Source organism: Erpetoichthys calabaricus, chromosome 8 (assembly GCF_900747795.2).
Source record: "Erpetoichthys calabaricus chromosome 8, fErpCal1.3, whole genome shotgun sequence".
Taxonomy (NCBI): Eukaryota; Metazoa; Chordata; class Cladistia; order Polypteriformes; family Polypteridae; genus Erpetoichthys; species Erpetoichthys calabaricus.
This window is the reverse complement of record NC_041401.2, coordinates 198,276,213-198,291,671: the sequence shown is the minus strand read 5'-3', so window position 1 is coordinate 198,291,671 and position 15,459 is coordinate 198,276,213. Positions and strand designations below refer to the sequence as shown.

At 52.4% G+C, this 15,459-nt stretch overlaps 1 protein-coding gene and 1 long non-coding RNA gene across 3 annotated transcripts in view; both read left to right on the top strand.

Moving 5' to 3' along the window:
- The window catches only part of LOC127528966 (uncharacterized), a 524,038-nt gene that overhangs the window by 2,968 nt on the left and 505,611 nt on the right, over positions 1 to 15,459 (top strand). The window lies entirely within an intron of this gene.
- Positions 2,542 to 15,459, top strand: part of iqca1 (IQ motif containing with AAA domain 1) — a 28,696-nt gene continuing 15,778 nt past the window's right edge. The window contains exons 1-8 of the mRNA XM_028808118.2: positions 2,542 to 2,637; positions 3,462 to 3,546; positions 8,052 to 8,379; positions 9,129 to 9,248; positions 10,416 to 10,610; positions 11,076 to 11,147; positions 14,535 to 14,740; positions 14,969 to 15,053. Coding sequence (XP_028663951.1) covers positions 3,536 to 3,546; positions 8,052 to 8,379; positions 9,129 to 9,248; positions 10,416 to 10,610; positions 11,076 to 11,147; positions 14,535 to 14,740; positions 14,969 to 15,053 — 1,017 coding nt within the window. The 5' untranslated portion in view covers positions 2,542 to 2,637; positions 3,462 to 3,535. The remainder of the gene's footprint in view (positions 2,638 to 3,461; positions 3,547 to 8,051; positions 8,380 to 9,128; positions 9,249 to 10,415; positions 10,611 to 11,075; positions 11,148 to 14,534; positions 14,741 to 14,968; positions 15,054 to 15,459) is intronic.

Sequence of the window (15,459 nt, the reverse complement as noted above, 5' to 3'; positions counted from 1 at the left end):
GCGTCAGGCAGAGCGGGCCCCTCGGACGGGCAGCAAATGTTAGTTTTAAGCTCAATTAACTTGGGACGAGTGATAAACACGAGGAACCGACCATTGAGATGTTTGGAATGAGACATCTGGGCCTGGAAATGGCGCCAGGTCTGTTCATAAGGAGGAGAGATGGCCTCCCCTGTATATAGCGCCTTCCTGTAGTGAGACTCCACCACCATGTGCATACGACAGGTCTTAGCGGGCATGAGTGGCAGCTCGAGCCGAGGCGGGCGACATGGCTCCCTGAAGTTTGTCAGCTTAAGATTGATGGGCACAGTCCTGAAAGCCAAGTGACCTGCCGACTGGACAGTTTGCTGTGCCATAGTGCCCCAGCACCCGACACCTAAAGGTCAGCAAGCTGTCCCAAAAGGTGCCACATTTGTCCATCTGGAGTTAAGTCCATGTGCAGCTTCAGCTGTAATTCAGTGAAAGGCGCCATATAATGATAGCCCAACTGTGCTGTACTGGCACCGTTAGTTGTGCTTTAGTGTCCAAGTCAATTGGAGTGTTAAATGATCTTAATGCCCATGTGGATGCTTCACCCGTGTGTGCCCCCTTCTGTGCTCCAGGGTGGCACTGCCCTGTGCTGTGAAGTCTTACCTGTTTAGCACTTTCCAGCCTCCCTTTGGGCCCTTTATGGTGTGTTCTACAAATCACATATAACGCCATGGCAAAGGGCACTGACTGGCATGTACAAGGAGAGGAATTCTGGGGGTGAGCCGTCCCATGTGACTTATGGTGCAACTTGGACTTCAGGGGCAGCCCTGGCCAATGGCTCTGATGCCGGCATGTTATGGCGGCCTTACCCTCCTGGGTGGCCACACCACATATGGACTGCGGCTGGATTGGTGGGTCAGTGGCTAACCAGGTGGACTTTGTTTGAGCATATGGCATAGTCACAAAGGATGGCAGGCATCAGCCTGGGTCTCAACACCTGAACGTGACACAGGGATGCCTCGGGGGGCAATTAAATAATCCAACGTGGTCAAGTGACATCCTGTTTAAGGGCCACCAAAACAGATGTCACTATACATGTGCCACTTTTCATAGTGACTTTCCTGTCTGACTTTGGTTGCTCACTGGCTTTTATCGTGACGCTCATGAACCACAAGGGCCACACATTCAAAATGAGTGTGGGGTGACATTAGGTGACATCAGGAAAAGATGCAGAGCTACCACTGTGGAGGAGGTCAAGGAGCGGTGGGACAGTGTGACAAGCCTTTTGGTGCCAGCCACACCCTCAAGAATTAGAAAGGTACTGGTAGGAATAGAGAATGGAATGAAAATGGCATCACACCTCAGCCCAAAAAGTGCCAGTCACGGCCCGCGATCCACATTTTGTAAAATCCTCTGGATGGCTCATGGTTCCTAAAAACATGGAAATGATCTGAAAGTGGCACACCAACAAGAAACTACATTGGAGGCCCAGTGTGTGCCAGCACCCAGGAGCAAATGGGCACCTTAACTGACATGAGTGGCAGAGGGATAGGTGGGCCATTGTGAGCTCTGTGTCTGGATATGCCAGCTTATTGTCACCATTCTGGTGTCTGCCTTGGTCGCCGTCCTGCAGGCAGTCCTTAAAACTGGGAATGGCAGCGTGATGTGCCCTCTATTAACTCTTAGATTGCCTGAGGTGTCTGTAATGGCACTCAATGGATGAGACCCAAGGAGTGCACAGTCAGCAGTCAGTGGGAGTGGACCCAAGGAGACTGAAGGGCACATACTGTGACAGAAAGGTCGGCCACACTGTCCCAGAGATCAGCAGGTTGGAATCATCTGGCTTGCGGATAATTTATAACTCGATGACTCTAGGGGCACAGATACATGTCACTGAGTGGCTGGAGTCTCCTCATCTAGTAAGGCGCCATATAAGAATGCTATACTGAATGGTGGCTCCAACACAAGGAGTGGTCAGAAAAGAGGAAGTGCAAACGGGCACAACCACCACCATTAAAGACCTGCATGGAGAATGGGCATGGACCTCCCTGCCAATGGCTGATTCCACTAATGGAGTGACAAGGTGACTGGGAGCCTGCAGTGGCATGTCGGTACCAAGCCTGGGATGAGATGCCAGTGCAAAGCTTACCTACATTGGAGGTGGGCCGAACTGAAGCCCCCCTTCAGACCAGAAGACCGGGATTGACTCCACGTGGAGAACATGCCAAGGCCACACGGACTGTCCCCTGAGCCACTTGGACTGACCTCCGCACCTCCACACCTTCATGTTTTCGATTCCTTCTGTCCAGAACTTTCATTTTCACGGCCCACCTGCATGTCTGGGCATTTAACTGGTCACATCAGGGAGACGAATTCAAGAACACAACAGGCGGGGGTCCCGACGGCCGGAGGTCACAATCCATGTCTCTATGGTGAGGACCCCGAAGTGCGGTGACTCCTCGTATGTTCAAACATCCCCTCCCGCCCGAGCGTCGCCGCGTTACGTGACAGTGGCTCTCAGTGCGCGTGTCCCCGAGGTGTCCCGAAGTTTCGCGTGCTGCGCCGGCCGGCGGCTGAGTGGTTGTGCGCATGCGTAGCGTTCTGTTGCTAGCCGCGACTCAGCTGAGCTGATTGCAAACACGCAGCGCGAGCCGAGCGGACACGACGAAGGTGAGTAGCGATGCCAGGGAGGGGGCACCGAGGAATCCTGCAGTCGACACAGGTGAGATGAGAGCCAACGGGCAGCCCGGTGGGCTTATCCGCGACACGCCAGGCGCCCGAGCGGTGGGGTGTCGCAGGGTTAGTTTCTCTGCGGGGTTGGGGGCGGTTCGTGCCGGGACAGCCCAGCACTTCCGAAGTTCTTCTCCGAAGATTTGAGGGCACAGCACGGACAGGAGAAGCGATGCAGAGCGTGTGCCCGGTTTGGCTTCTCTTCACTTCTCCTGTCGGGTTTCCTTTTTTAACTTCGACTTTGTCCTTTTTTGTTCGTCGAAAAGCCACACTTGACGACCACCGCCGGCCCGTTTCTTCAATTCACAGACACCTCGAGCCACAGCCAGGCGCGCTGGTCATTCGAGTGCGCGTCTGGCCTTTGTGAGCAAAGCTCGTGAGGCGGGCAGCCATCGCTCGACCACCCAGTCGGCGGTCGCTCGTCACTGAAGCTCAACAGAGTGACGCTCTGAAAGCCCCCCGCCATTGTCTTCAGTTCCTGCCCTTGTCTGATCAGCCCCGACATGGCGGCAGAGGACAGCTGAACTGTCACTTGACCTTAGAGACACACACACGACAATGGGGGTGGGGGGGTGGTGGGATCGCACAACTGGGCTGCTGTGTCACCCTCATGCCAGTCCTTGTTTTGGGGGTCCTATGTCATGTGTGGTTGGGTGCTGAGGAGTTCCAGTGGCAGGTGAGTTCATCAGTTCTCTGCTGCCATCGCCGTCACTGTGTTGGCACAAAGCTGACAAACACGTCATTTCTGTCTTTGTCTCTAACAGGGCACTCCCTGAGACTTCACACCTGCTGAAGCCAGACGAGAAATGGAAAAGTGTCTGTGACAACCTGAGCAACGATGTCTCACAGGTAAGGCACGGAGGGGGGGCTCGCTGTATGAAGACCTGGGCCGGAACACGTGGACTACCAGTTCCATTCCTGGAGAGCTCCTGGGTGATACATTTCACCTGCCAAGCACCTCTGGGTACACTCTTAGAAATAAAGGTGCCATGGTGGCTCTTCAGAGTGGTGTCCTAGGGAAACAATTTTGGGTCCCAAAAGAATCACCCGTGAGAAGGTTCCAGAAAGAAATGTTTTTATTAAGATCCAAGGTTCCATGAATAACCATGAAGTGATTTATGAAACACCAGAAGGTTCCTGAAGAACTCCCTCAGGCTAATCCTGCCGACTACACCTGAAAGATGTCGTGGTTAGTCATCACAGACTGAAATGGGTCACACTGCCCAGTAAGGTGCCAGTAAGAAACTAGGTTGCCTGCGTGTCCTGTCTTGCAATTATGTCACCAAGAAAGGCTCTACACAACATTATAAGATGCCAGTTGCAGGCATGGCACTGATTCTTGAGCGAGGCCTTGAAGAATGGTGGCATCAACTGGCATAGGATGTGTGTGGGTCACCCCCTACTGTTTGACTGTAATTTTAATGCCTGCCTGCTTCCCCCTGTGACAGCAAGCTGATGACATGCAGGCGTTATGCCCGAGCCCAGCTCCAGGTGCCTGGCATTACTTCCCAGTAGCCATATGCCCTCCTGCTGCCATATCTGTGCCCCTCTTCTAGGAGGAGCTGAAAGGAAATTTCTGTGAAAAGCCAAGCGGTGGCACATGCCATTAGTTTTGGCTGTGATTGTGTCTGAGAAATCGTCACATCAAAGCCAGTCTGCCTTTTCAAAGCCTTCGACAAAATGACACGAGCACTAAGTCACATGCCAGCGGATTGAAGCCTTGCAAGTCACCTCTGTGGCAGACCCCCTTTTGTCCAGTAGTCCTGACGACGTAGCATAAACTTGAGGCCTTAACTTGTAGCTCTAAATATGGCACCTTTCAGGCAGAGTAGCGCAGGCTTTAATATCAGAAATGAAGAACTGAAACAGATGAGCAGCAAAGCTGTCAGAAAGCCGATAAGACCCACAGTCTTGGGACCACCTCTCCAGTTCAGGATGTGGGTGCCACTGGCTACCACGGTGGCATTGACAGAGTGCCAAGCCATCACAGGGCACAAGAGAGCACCGGAGGGCTTGATGAATGCAGTTCATGTCCTCATTATATAGCGCCTTGCAGACTTGCTGACTACACTGACTCTGAGGCCAAGCTAACAGCATTTCCTCAACTCAACATGCCGTTATTGATGACAGTGAAGTCACCGCTGGCCTGTGACATCGGAGTGCTCAGGTGTCACTTCAGCTCCATCTTTACAAGCTGGCCTGAGAAATGGACATGGTGGCAGGATGGAGGAGTGTGTCACCAGAATGGCTGTCACCCAGTGACCCCGAGTGGAAGTGCTGGTGGGCGCGTGCCCACTGCTTTGTTCTTGCCAGCCCCCAGAATTCCCGTGAATGAAGTTGGGATGGGCGTCCAAAAACATCTCAAAGGGCTTTGGTGTTTCACGTGTGACGAGTTCTGCCTGATCTCGTGTCATTCTACAAAGAGGTGTGTGGCCTGCCTTGACAGCGGAGGGGGCTGCCCAGGGCGGACCCCTGAGATCCTCCCCACCTCAGTGGCAGTGGCTGCATCTGTTTAACCTTTGAGATGGTCTGTTCCTTTGGCTTTGTGTTAAGGACTGCTCTTGTGCTGCTGGACATGGGTTCAAACAAGTCATCAGGCGCCTTTGGGGTGACTCTGAATTAAAAAAAGTCGAGTTGTGACATGTCGAGGTGGCTCCTCCTGATTGGGGAGTGGGTTGGGCTTCAGGGTCAAAAGCAGAACGAAATGAAGACCAAGTGGCAGCATGGCAAGGGTCATGAATTTCCGCATTGCCCCCTGACGTCAGCCCCTAAGCCGCCCCCCGATGCTGCCTGAAGTGCCCCCTTAGCCCCCCTTGATGCTGCTCCCCTCCTCGCCTTTCTTTCCCCTCATTAGGCTTGGCCGTGGCGGCGGGACACGACTCATTTTTATATGTGCTTCTTAATGATGCCCCTTGGCAGGCAGGAGATGCTCTTATTACCAGATGATTAATTTGTTCCTCTGGATGCAAAAGAATTTTGGCACAGCATCCTGTGGGGTGGCACCCGGGGACTGTGGGGACCCTTGCAACTCCTTGTCGTTGTGCCAAGCAGTTTCTTAATCAGAGAGAAATTCCTGGCCTGATGTGAACCTCATGCCTGCGCGCTGCCCGCTTCACTCTGCTGTCCTTTTATACAGTGAAGGGTGGCACTGCCTAGTATAGAGCCCACCCGAGCTCAGGTCCCAACTTTGTGAGTTCTATGTGCTGTTTGCATGTCCTGTGGGTTCGCTCAGAAACTTTAAATTGCACCACCACAGTGGGCAGGCATGGCATCACGCAAGACCACACATCAACATGAACTGGCACAGTTATGGCAGAAGTCGGCAGCCCCCTCAACAGACCCCGTCCCTTGTATGTCGTTCAATGTCTTGGGCTCCTCTCTTTGGTTCAATGCCCTCGGTGCCCATCAGAGGTCGTCCTCCTGTTAACAGGCTGATGGAATGAAATTGCAGGGGGCATCACTGCTCCAGCCATCCCGCCATCTCCTTCAAAAGACACGGGGAGGTCACCAGGGCCGCAATCGTCATCGGCCGATTAGCTTTATAGAGCGCCTTTCAGAAGAAGCACAAGGCCGCCTACACAGAAGTCAACAATACAGCCATGTCAGTGACTTATAGCGCCTTTCACAGCAATCCCCATTACAAGACCAGTCAGCAATACAAGACGACCTCCATTTGTATAGCGCCTTTCACAGCAGGTCCTCCTACAAGGATCCTCACAGAGCAGTTTGGAGCCTCAGTGCTGATTTATATAGCGCCTGTCCAAGACAATCCCATCACAAGATGAGAAGACCGCTCCTTTCAACGTGGGCTTCAGCTGAGCCCCCATCAGTACTTGATGATCTGGTCTTTGGTTTTGCATCCATTGGCAGAGCCAATGAGAATGCCAGTCGGCCTCCTTCACTTTATAGCTCCTTTCACAGCTTGAAGGTTATAGTGACGAGAATATTCAGTGATGTCTGCTTTATGGCACCTTTCACAGCAAGTATGGTGCTTGAACTGGCCTCTGTTATTGCCATAGCCATGCTGGGTGATGCCTACCAGAGCGGGGCCAATGAAATTCTTTAAATGTCACACAGAAATCAAAGTGTGTGTGTGTGTGTGTGCCACTGAAAGGCATTACATCAACCTTCATCCTGTCCTTCAGTCTCATACTTGGCATGCTGTGTTGCCAGGTCAGTGATGCCCATTGGATTTGAGAGTGCAGGTGGCACCCACTGCCCAGACCCCCATAATTCTTCATTGTCCTCTTACTTGCCCCACTTCCCTGCATGTGGCCTGTCCCCTGTGTCCAGCTCTAAGCATGTCACTTCGCTGACCAGGACACACTGGACAGACTCGAGTGGCCTCACCTGATCAGAGCAGAAAACCCAAAAAGTGAAGGAAAGCAAAGTGCCAGGGTAGAGCAAATGCTTCCATCGTCTGTGTTGTGCCAGGGTGTCCATGGCAACAGACAAGCCAAGAGAAACGAGCGATGATGGGCATGGACAAAGCGTCCCACAGGAAGCTAGTGTCACCATAAAGTGTAAAAGCGAGTGCCCTCCTGCCACCTCACGCAAGGGGTACATCAGGCACAGTATGGCACCTGCCCTCCCTCCAATTAAGACAAACTGGACAATGCATAGTAGACAGCAGGGGGCACTATAGCATTGATGAGGGGGCTGCCAGGGGTTCACGATGGCTGGCAAGGTGGGTACCAGCAGACTGCGGTTCCATACCCAATTGGCATACAAATGCAAGGCTCTGCATTCTCTTCATTTCCATGCATATGCCCTCAGTTAGACTGGCAGCTCTGACTTGGCTCTGTGGTATAGCCACTGGTGCCCCCCACAGGGCAAGTCCCAAAGCAGCTGGATTTCTGCAGCCTTAAGGGTCTGAAAGGACATCCTGGGAGCAGGTAGACGTCCCGCACAGAAGAAGAGGGGCACTCGCAGGATGCCAGAGGGCAGCTACTGGGCTGTGAGATATGCAGAGAGTGGGCACCACACCATCAGATCACAGAGGGGTTCAAGCGAGCAGGCAGGCTGATACGGTGGATGGAGGATACGGGGAGGAATGCCACCTGGTGTTCATCTTGTAACCATGTCTGTCCAGGGATGTCTGGGGTGCCGAGTGTGTGCCATGTAACAAGTCTAATGGGCACAGCCTACTGGCATTCTCACACATTTGCCCACTGACAAGCTTCAGGGGATTAGAATGGATACGGGTACAAGTCCCACATGAAACGACGCACATAGGGGGGATGGCGACAATATGTCTGACTCTGGCATCGGGTGCAAATGCTCTTGTGGGTCTCTGTGTGTGGTCACCAGTGTTGCAATGTCTGCCCCTCACTGCCACGTTTCTTGTCTTGCAGTGCCTATGGCAAGGTCTGGGCTTTGGCCCAGGGTGCCCTAGAGGACCTCCTGCAAGAAGAGAGTGCCAACCAAGTGCCCAGGCCACAGAAGGACCAAGTACTGATTTTCCAGACGCTGGCCACCTTCTATGTCAAATATGTTCAGATCCTGCGCAGCTTGGAGGTGGCATATGACCAAATCGTCCACCCTCAGAAGCGCCGAGTGATCCGGCAGGTATTGGATGGGGTCATGGGTCGCGTCCTGGAGCTGAAGAACGAGATGGTGGAGCTGGAGTTCTCTGAGTTCCACTACTATGATGATGTCCTTCAGGACCTCAAGTTGACCCCGGTGAGTTTAACCATCAAGATGCCCAGCTGGACAGAGGGTGCTGGGTCATCCATACTGCTTGCCCATCCATTAGGTGTGGCACCATTGAAGGGTCCCATCCTACTCGACAATCAGCCCACTAAACCAAGTCTGGGCCTGACTGGTTGACCTTAGCCAACTGCCCGTACTGACCCTTCAGGTTATCAGTCCTGACTCCCACTCCTCCTCCTAGTGGACACTTATCTGTGTGGTGGCTTCTGTCCAGTAGGCATCATGTTCTTTTGAGTTAAGGGTCAAACGCTGGTCAAGGGAAGCCACCAGCACCGTAACAACAGGGCCACCCATCTCCGCGCTTTAGTTCTCTAAATGAGTGACCAGCATAGTGGACGCAGAGTGACGTGAAGTGGTGGTCAGTAAAGTGCCATCTCCACACCACCACAGGCCCCCCTCACTTGGCCTTCATTCACCGGACAGGCCATTGGTTGCCTTTCTGTCAAAACTCCCAAGTCAATGGTGCCACATGCCAACCTGCTGAGGGCACAGAGCTGCTGGCCAAGCTGCTCTTCTTTTTTTTTTTGGCTTCCCCAGTCCCCTGTCTGCCCGCTTTTCCATAGAAATTCCCGCAGGGTATTCTGCCCCCTTGGAATTTCGCCTCCTTTAACAGAAGAAAGTCAAGTGAAGACCACCAGACCCCCTAGCAGCTGCCATATCTGCTTTGCTCTTGACTGACATTTGCTGACAGCTTTTCTTGTTTTCCAAATGCCCTGCAGGAGGACATCGAGATTCCTGTTCCCAAATACTTTGTTAGTGAAAAGATCAAAGTGCTGAAGGAGCGAGAAAAGATCCTGGCAAAGATCCTCACCCAGAACGGACCCCGGACCCCTGAGACGGTGAGTTTGCGTCCCTCCCCTAATGGCAACACCAAGATATCCAGACTTCGGGGATGTAGCGTTATGGGTGGCTCGCTCATCTGAGCTTGGCTGGGCACACTTGAACGAGCTGCACAGGGACATAGTGGGGCCAATCAGAAAGGACCAATTCAAAAGGGGCTGGGCAACGGGGGCATAAGCAGACAATATGATTGGTCAGCTCACAGGGCACTCAGACACACCCTGGGCCCACACATAGAGTCTCCTCTTACCTGTTTTAGAAAGGGCACCAGTAGGGGTGTAAAGGTTGGGCAGCTGGTATCTCCCACCCTCCCAAAATGTTTGATCTGAAGGTCCCCTGTGACACAGATTTTTAGCAGATGGCACTTTAACAAATTCTCTTTCATTATGAGCCAATCAGATTTAGTTCTGAGCAGAGTCACAGGTCACCACGTGGTCGATTAGGTTTGTTGGGCTGGCCAGGGATGCAAGTGGCCAAACCCAAAACAGGACAGAGACTTAAGTGGGGCGCCACCTGCTAGAGTGCATCTGAAAACCAAAAAGGAAGTCCCAAGGCTGGATATTAGCAGTGGTCACTCTTGGCCTTGTCCATCTCAGAGGGCTTATCATGCCCATCTGCTTCAGCTAAAATCCTCAGTTCTCCTTCACATGGCTCAGTCTAGTTGCCACGTTGTCTAGGTGGCAGAGATGGCACAGAGCTTGCCCTTTCAGATGTAATCCTCATCTACAGTCAGAGTGCAGCACCACCTGCTGGAGTATTGTAGGTAGTATGGCTTGTCCTCCATCATTGAACAAGCCACTCCAATTGGTTGATAGCTGCTTATTCCACATGGTGCCATCATCTTTGAACTGGCACCCTGGTTGAATTTAAAGCTCTGCTTCCTTGAACCCTTCTCCCAGGAAGGTCCCAGTCTTGCTGCCTGGGTGTGCCAGCACTTTGAGGTTCACCCTACTGAAGCACATTTTGGGGTCTTGTAGTGCCACACATCCTGTTCACAGCCTCAGCAATGGGTATTGGTGGTGTTAGTACTCCCTAAACCCAACCTCCTCTTGTATGCTGATGGTGCCCCCTCAGGACCTTGCCATCTCCACATGCTTGGTCCCAACGCTAAGGTTTTGTGTCACACTTATCTAACCAGTGTCCCTCTTACTTTGCTTCTCCACCAGAAAATCACCATGACCAAGATCATGTCTCTGGAGGAGGCGATCCGGGTGATCCAGGTATCGGAGCGGGCACGGCAGGGCCGTCTGCGTGCCAAGTTCATGAAGGAGATCCGGCAGGAGGAGGAGAAGGAGAGGAAAGCCAATGTGAGATGGGAGTCATCCCTGGACCGGGACGAGGCGGCCACACGCATTCAAAAGGTGACTGAGGCACATTCAGCATGGACCTGCTTTCTGTGCCAAGGCTGTCAGTGGTGCCCATCTTGAACGCTGATGGGTAGCAGGATGGAGTAGATCCTAACTAACCACTACTGGCTTTATGTGTGCTGACAGACTGTGTGTGTGTGTGTGTGTGTGAATGTACCCAATAATGGGTGGCACTCCCTGCTGGGCAGCAGCCCAAGAAAAGAGACAATGACTTTCTGGGCTTTTAAAATGGGCAGAGGGTGGAGCGTAACACCAAAAGGGACTGGGCATTTGGAGGGTTTTAAGATAGATTTGGGAAAAAATGTGGTGTTTTGTCAGGACATGCAGGTCCCAGCCTGCGGCACCATGTGGTCACCTGGGATTGAAAATCTGGGCCAGGCAACACAGGGCAGCACATGGCACAATTAGGCACCCACTTCAAGCTTCTTATCATGTTTCTGTTCTCATTTGGCATCTCAGGTGTGGTTGGGCTACAGCCAGAGGAAGAAAACCAAGAAGGAGCGACTGGACGAATTTCTCTTCCTGGGAATGGTAAGTGGTGCCATGATGATGTGGGCACCTGGCAGACTGTGTACCACCTGCTGTTGTCACACGCAAGCACAAAGTGACTTTCAATGTTTGATTATTCTTCATGTTTGATTGTTTCTATGAAGCCAACTGTTTAGTGGGTCACTGTAGGGGGCACCCTTGTGGCAGGTGGACTGTGTGCTAATTACATGATGGCAAAGGGGGTGTGGCCATCAATTAAGTAAACAGAAAGGAATGCATGCTAATGAAATGAGTCAGGCGTAAAAGAAACCAACTGGGCGTGGTCACATATTAATTAAAGGCAAATGGGTGTGGCTATGCATTAAGTAAACACCCAGGAATCCATGCTGAGGTGATGCACAAGGCTGAAGCAGGCGTGGCTAATTAGAAATGCATTTGTGCAAATTAAAGGGGCGTGGCTAAGTGTTCCGAAACTGGGAGTGATTATACACCAAGTAAAGAGGCTGAAATGGGCAGGGCTATATGCTAAGAAGCTGGGCATGGTTAAATATTATTTTAATACTGGTCAATTATGTATTCTAATTAAATGGGTGTGGCTATATGCTAACAAACTAGATGCGATTATACATTAAGTAAACGGAGAGGAATATATGCTAATGAAATGGGCGAGGCTATATGTTAATGACACAGAAAAAGTTACACATTAATTACATTTGCACAAATTAAGAGGGTGTGGTTATATGGTAAAACTGGGTGTGGCATTCATTCAACTGACAGAAATCTGTTCTACTCAAATGGGGGCGTGGTCATATGCTATTTAACCAGTCGGTGTCCAACACTAGGTTACCCACCACGTCAGTCTTTGTCCAGGCTGGTTTACCCCTTGTGCAGCAGCTTTTGTTTCCCATGCCCGCTAAAGTGGTGGGCACCAGTTTTATTGTCTTCATGTTTGCAGAGCATGAAATGACTGGCCCGGGCACCAGGACGGTCAGTGGCACCAGCTTACCCAGTGACCTGCACCTTGCAGTTCCACACCCTCGCCACTAGTGGGCTAGACGTCCTGACTAATCCAATCCCAGAACGGGCTCATGGTGGCACAGCATGTGGTATATTTCCTTTGCCCAGCTTACAGGGAGTGCAGTCTGTCCTGCTCACTAAATGCTCACTTATCCTGATGATGCCCACACTCATTCCAATCCAGATTAAGGCTGCGAATGGGTGTCTTTGTAAAAAAAACTTAAGGAGTCCACACTAAGAACATGCAGGCCCCAAGATGAAGGGCCAGGTTGGCACAGCAGTTGGCATTGCTCTCTCCAATGTGCCCAATGCTGGTTTGAACCCTGGGCTGAGACCCCCTGGCCTGGTTTGTTTTTTTCTGTCGGGTGATTCACCAGGAGATGGTGAGGTGCCCAACCCACAGTGGCTTCCCACCCGTCACCCCCATTGACCTGAACTGGACTGAGCAGGCTCAGAGGCGGATGGCTGGATGGACTTTCATGTTTTCAGTTTCCTTTCTTCAAATCAAAGTGTGACCGATTCAGCATGTCTGGTGGGCTGCGTCCCCCCTCACGGACCGCACTGAGGACAGCAATGGCGGCACATGTGTGTTTGATAAGCAGTGCTCCTTTGAAGCTCCTCCAGGCGTGCGCTCGCAGCCCCCTCGCCTGACACATGACTCTCATTACTTCTTTGGCACGTCACCCCCACGGCGCGCATCGTCACGTTAAGCGGCGAATTTCTCTGTGTCAGCGATTTCTGCAGAGCCCATCCGAAGTCAGAGAGCTTTGGGGGACTTTGTGTTCATTTGAATGAATAGTGGGGTGACTTGGGGTCAGCGCTCGGCCACCATCACACGCGGGCACTGTCACCAGTTTCTGTGCCTAGGGGTCCTCACATGGGTGGTCCTTGTTGTCCAGCAGAGCCAGTCCAAAGTCTGCAGCCCCTCACTCTTGGTAAGGGCGTTGCCCGTGCCAGGTGCCCATGCCAGGTGCCCGTGTCCGTCCCACTGATGTCCCTTTTCACTTTGTTGCTCCTTTCTTTTGATTTTTTCTTTTGCTTATCTTGGCCAGCCGGTGCCCCCTTTACATTTCATATGTGCCCACTATTTTAGGCAAGTCTGATGCCCTGATGACGATGGTGGCCATGCTTGAGCTTGACGCTATGGGCACTTCTCTGTGTCACATGGCCCTCTTTTCTCAGGGTCACCCCCAAGCCAAGGGGTACAAAGCACTGCAGGTAATGGAAGAGCACATTGCGCCTGGATTGGCTTTGCCTTTACAAAGTCACATGACCTTCTTTGAATATAGCGCCCTTGACTTTCTCGGCTCGCCGGCTCATCAGCACCATACAGGATACAAAGAGAAAAAATCAAATAAAATAATGAAGTGGCTGTCCACGGTGCAGCATCTCATGTGTTTGGACGACCTGGGGGGGCAGGCTGGAGGCGCCACCTGGCAGACGCGCCTCTTTATGTTGACATTCCAGACGTGAATGAGGAGCGCCCGGCAGCCCGAGGGGCCCACGTCTGGAATAAAGGCCGCTGTGTTTGGTGTGAACTTTGAACGAGACGCGTGGGGCATCGAGTGTGTGCTGACCACCGAATGTATGAGGGCTTAAACATCAAGCGTGAAGGGACTGAAGGGGCCGACACTGCTGCCGTCCAGTTAGCCTGCCACTTTAGTGCAGTTTTACAGTCACAGGGCACCATCAAGGGAGAGCTGCTCCATCTTAGGACTGCTGGGGCGGAGCCTCTCCCAACAGCTTACAGCAAGTGCATCCTCAATCCCCGCCAACTAATTCTATTAGGGAGGAGCCTCCCCAGCTGCTTACAGTAAGTGCATCCTCAAGCCACGCCCACTAAAGCTATTAGGGTGGAGTCTTTCCCAGCAGCTTAGAGAGTCCTAAGTTGTGTGGCTCCGCCCACTAACACAATTAGGCAGGGCCTATCCCAGCAGCTTTGTGCAAGGCTCAACCCATTTTAGCAGATGGCAGTCATCCAGCGGACCCCCAATTTCCAGAGGGTACGCAAGCACCAGGAGGCTCGCAGTTCCACCCTGCATGGCTGTGAGACTTCATTCCGCCATAAAGTGCCATGTTGATGGCCATAGCTGCGTTTGCACAGTCAGCAGGGCAATGCCCTTGTGCTCCTCCTAGGGCCACAGATTGGCTTGCAGGACGTTTGGGGACCAATATGAGCTCACCTGACTGGGGCGGGACCGAAGACGACTGTCATGAACCAACATTCTCAAGCCAGTTTAATGCAATTGAGGGTCACATTGGGCACAAGGCTGGCATCATACCTGGGTATGGTGCCAGATCACCTTGTCTTTGCTGTGCGTGAGGAATGCCAGACACAATGTGCCAGTACCATCATGCCAGCTGTTGTATCTACATGTATGTGACCAAGTCTGCTCTGCTTGTGCCCTCCAGGTCCCTCCAGCACATCACCAGGAGGTCAGTGTCACCATTCTGCATGCTCAGGAGATCGAGAAAGCCCGCTCTGTGGTGCAGGAGGAGCACGAGGCGCAATACCAGCAGGCAGTGGTCAGCATCAAGGACACCATCCGGGAGGTCGAGGGTCCCGACATAAAGGAGAGCCTGCAGGAGCAGATCCGCCAGTGGTTCATCGAGTGCCGGTGAGCCAGGCCTTGTGTGGTGAGGGGGCACTGCCAATGGGCACACTGTAAAACTCAGGTCAGCCATTCAGAGGTGGATGAAATATCAACCCAGGGCCTCTGTGAAGCCAGTTGGACATTCTATACTTGGCTGGCATATACCCCATTCTCTCAATCTGAATGACTAGAGGGTACAGTAGGGGGAGACCCAAGGTTCTATTTAGTGGTTTTACCCCTTCTTATTCTCAGGAATGCGACTGGCAAGTTCCCAGATTACCCCGATGAGGACGACGGTGGCTCAGCTGTGATTTTTGCAGAGAAGACTCCGGAGCAGGTCAGTGACACTCAAGTCACTCCATGTGGCAAATGTTCAACCCCCTGAGTACGATGGGTGTGGCCACATGATGGGCGGAGTCATGGCGTTGAGAGGCGGTGCCTGGAAAGCTATTTTTCACTAGTCCTTCAGAGGGGCAAGACATGGACATGCCAAGTGGAGGGTGGCACAGTGGGCACAGCAGTCAGAAGTGCTACTTCAAAGCTCCAGGTTCAAAGACCAGCCCAGACGATGGTAGGCCACATGATAGGCTACCTGACTGCTGCCAACTGCACGTTGTGTCTGAGGGTGTCCAATGATGGGCATTGGGTCATCAGGCTCCTAAAGAAAATCAGTGAGTAAAGGGGGCAGAAATTGGAATGGAGAGCCACAGGGGTCAGCAGGAGCTTAGTGCCCATCACTGAAC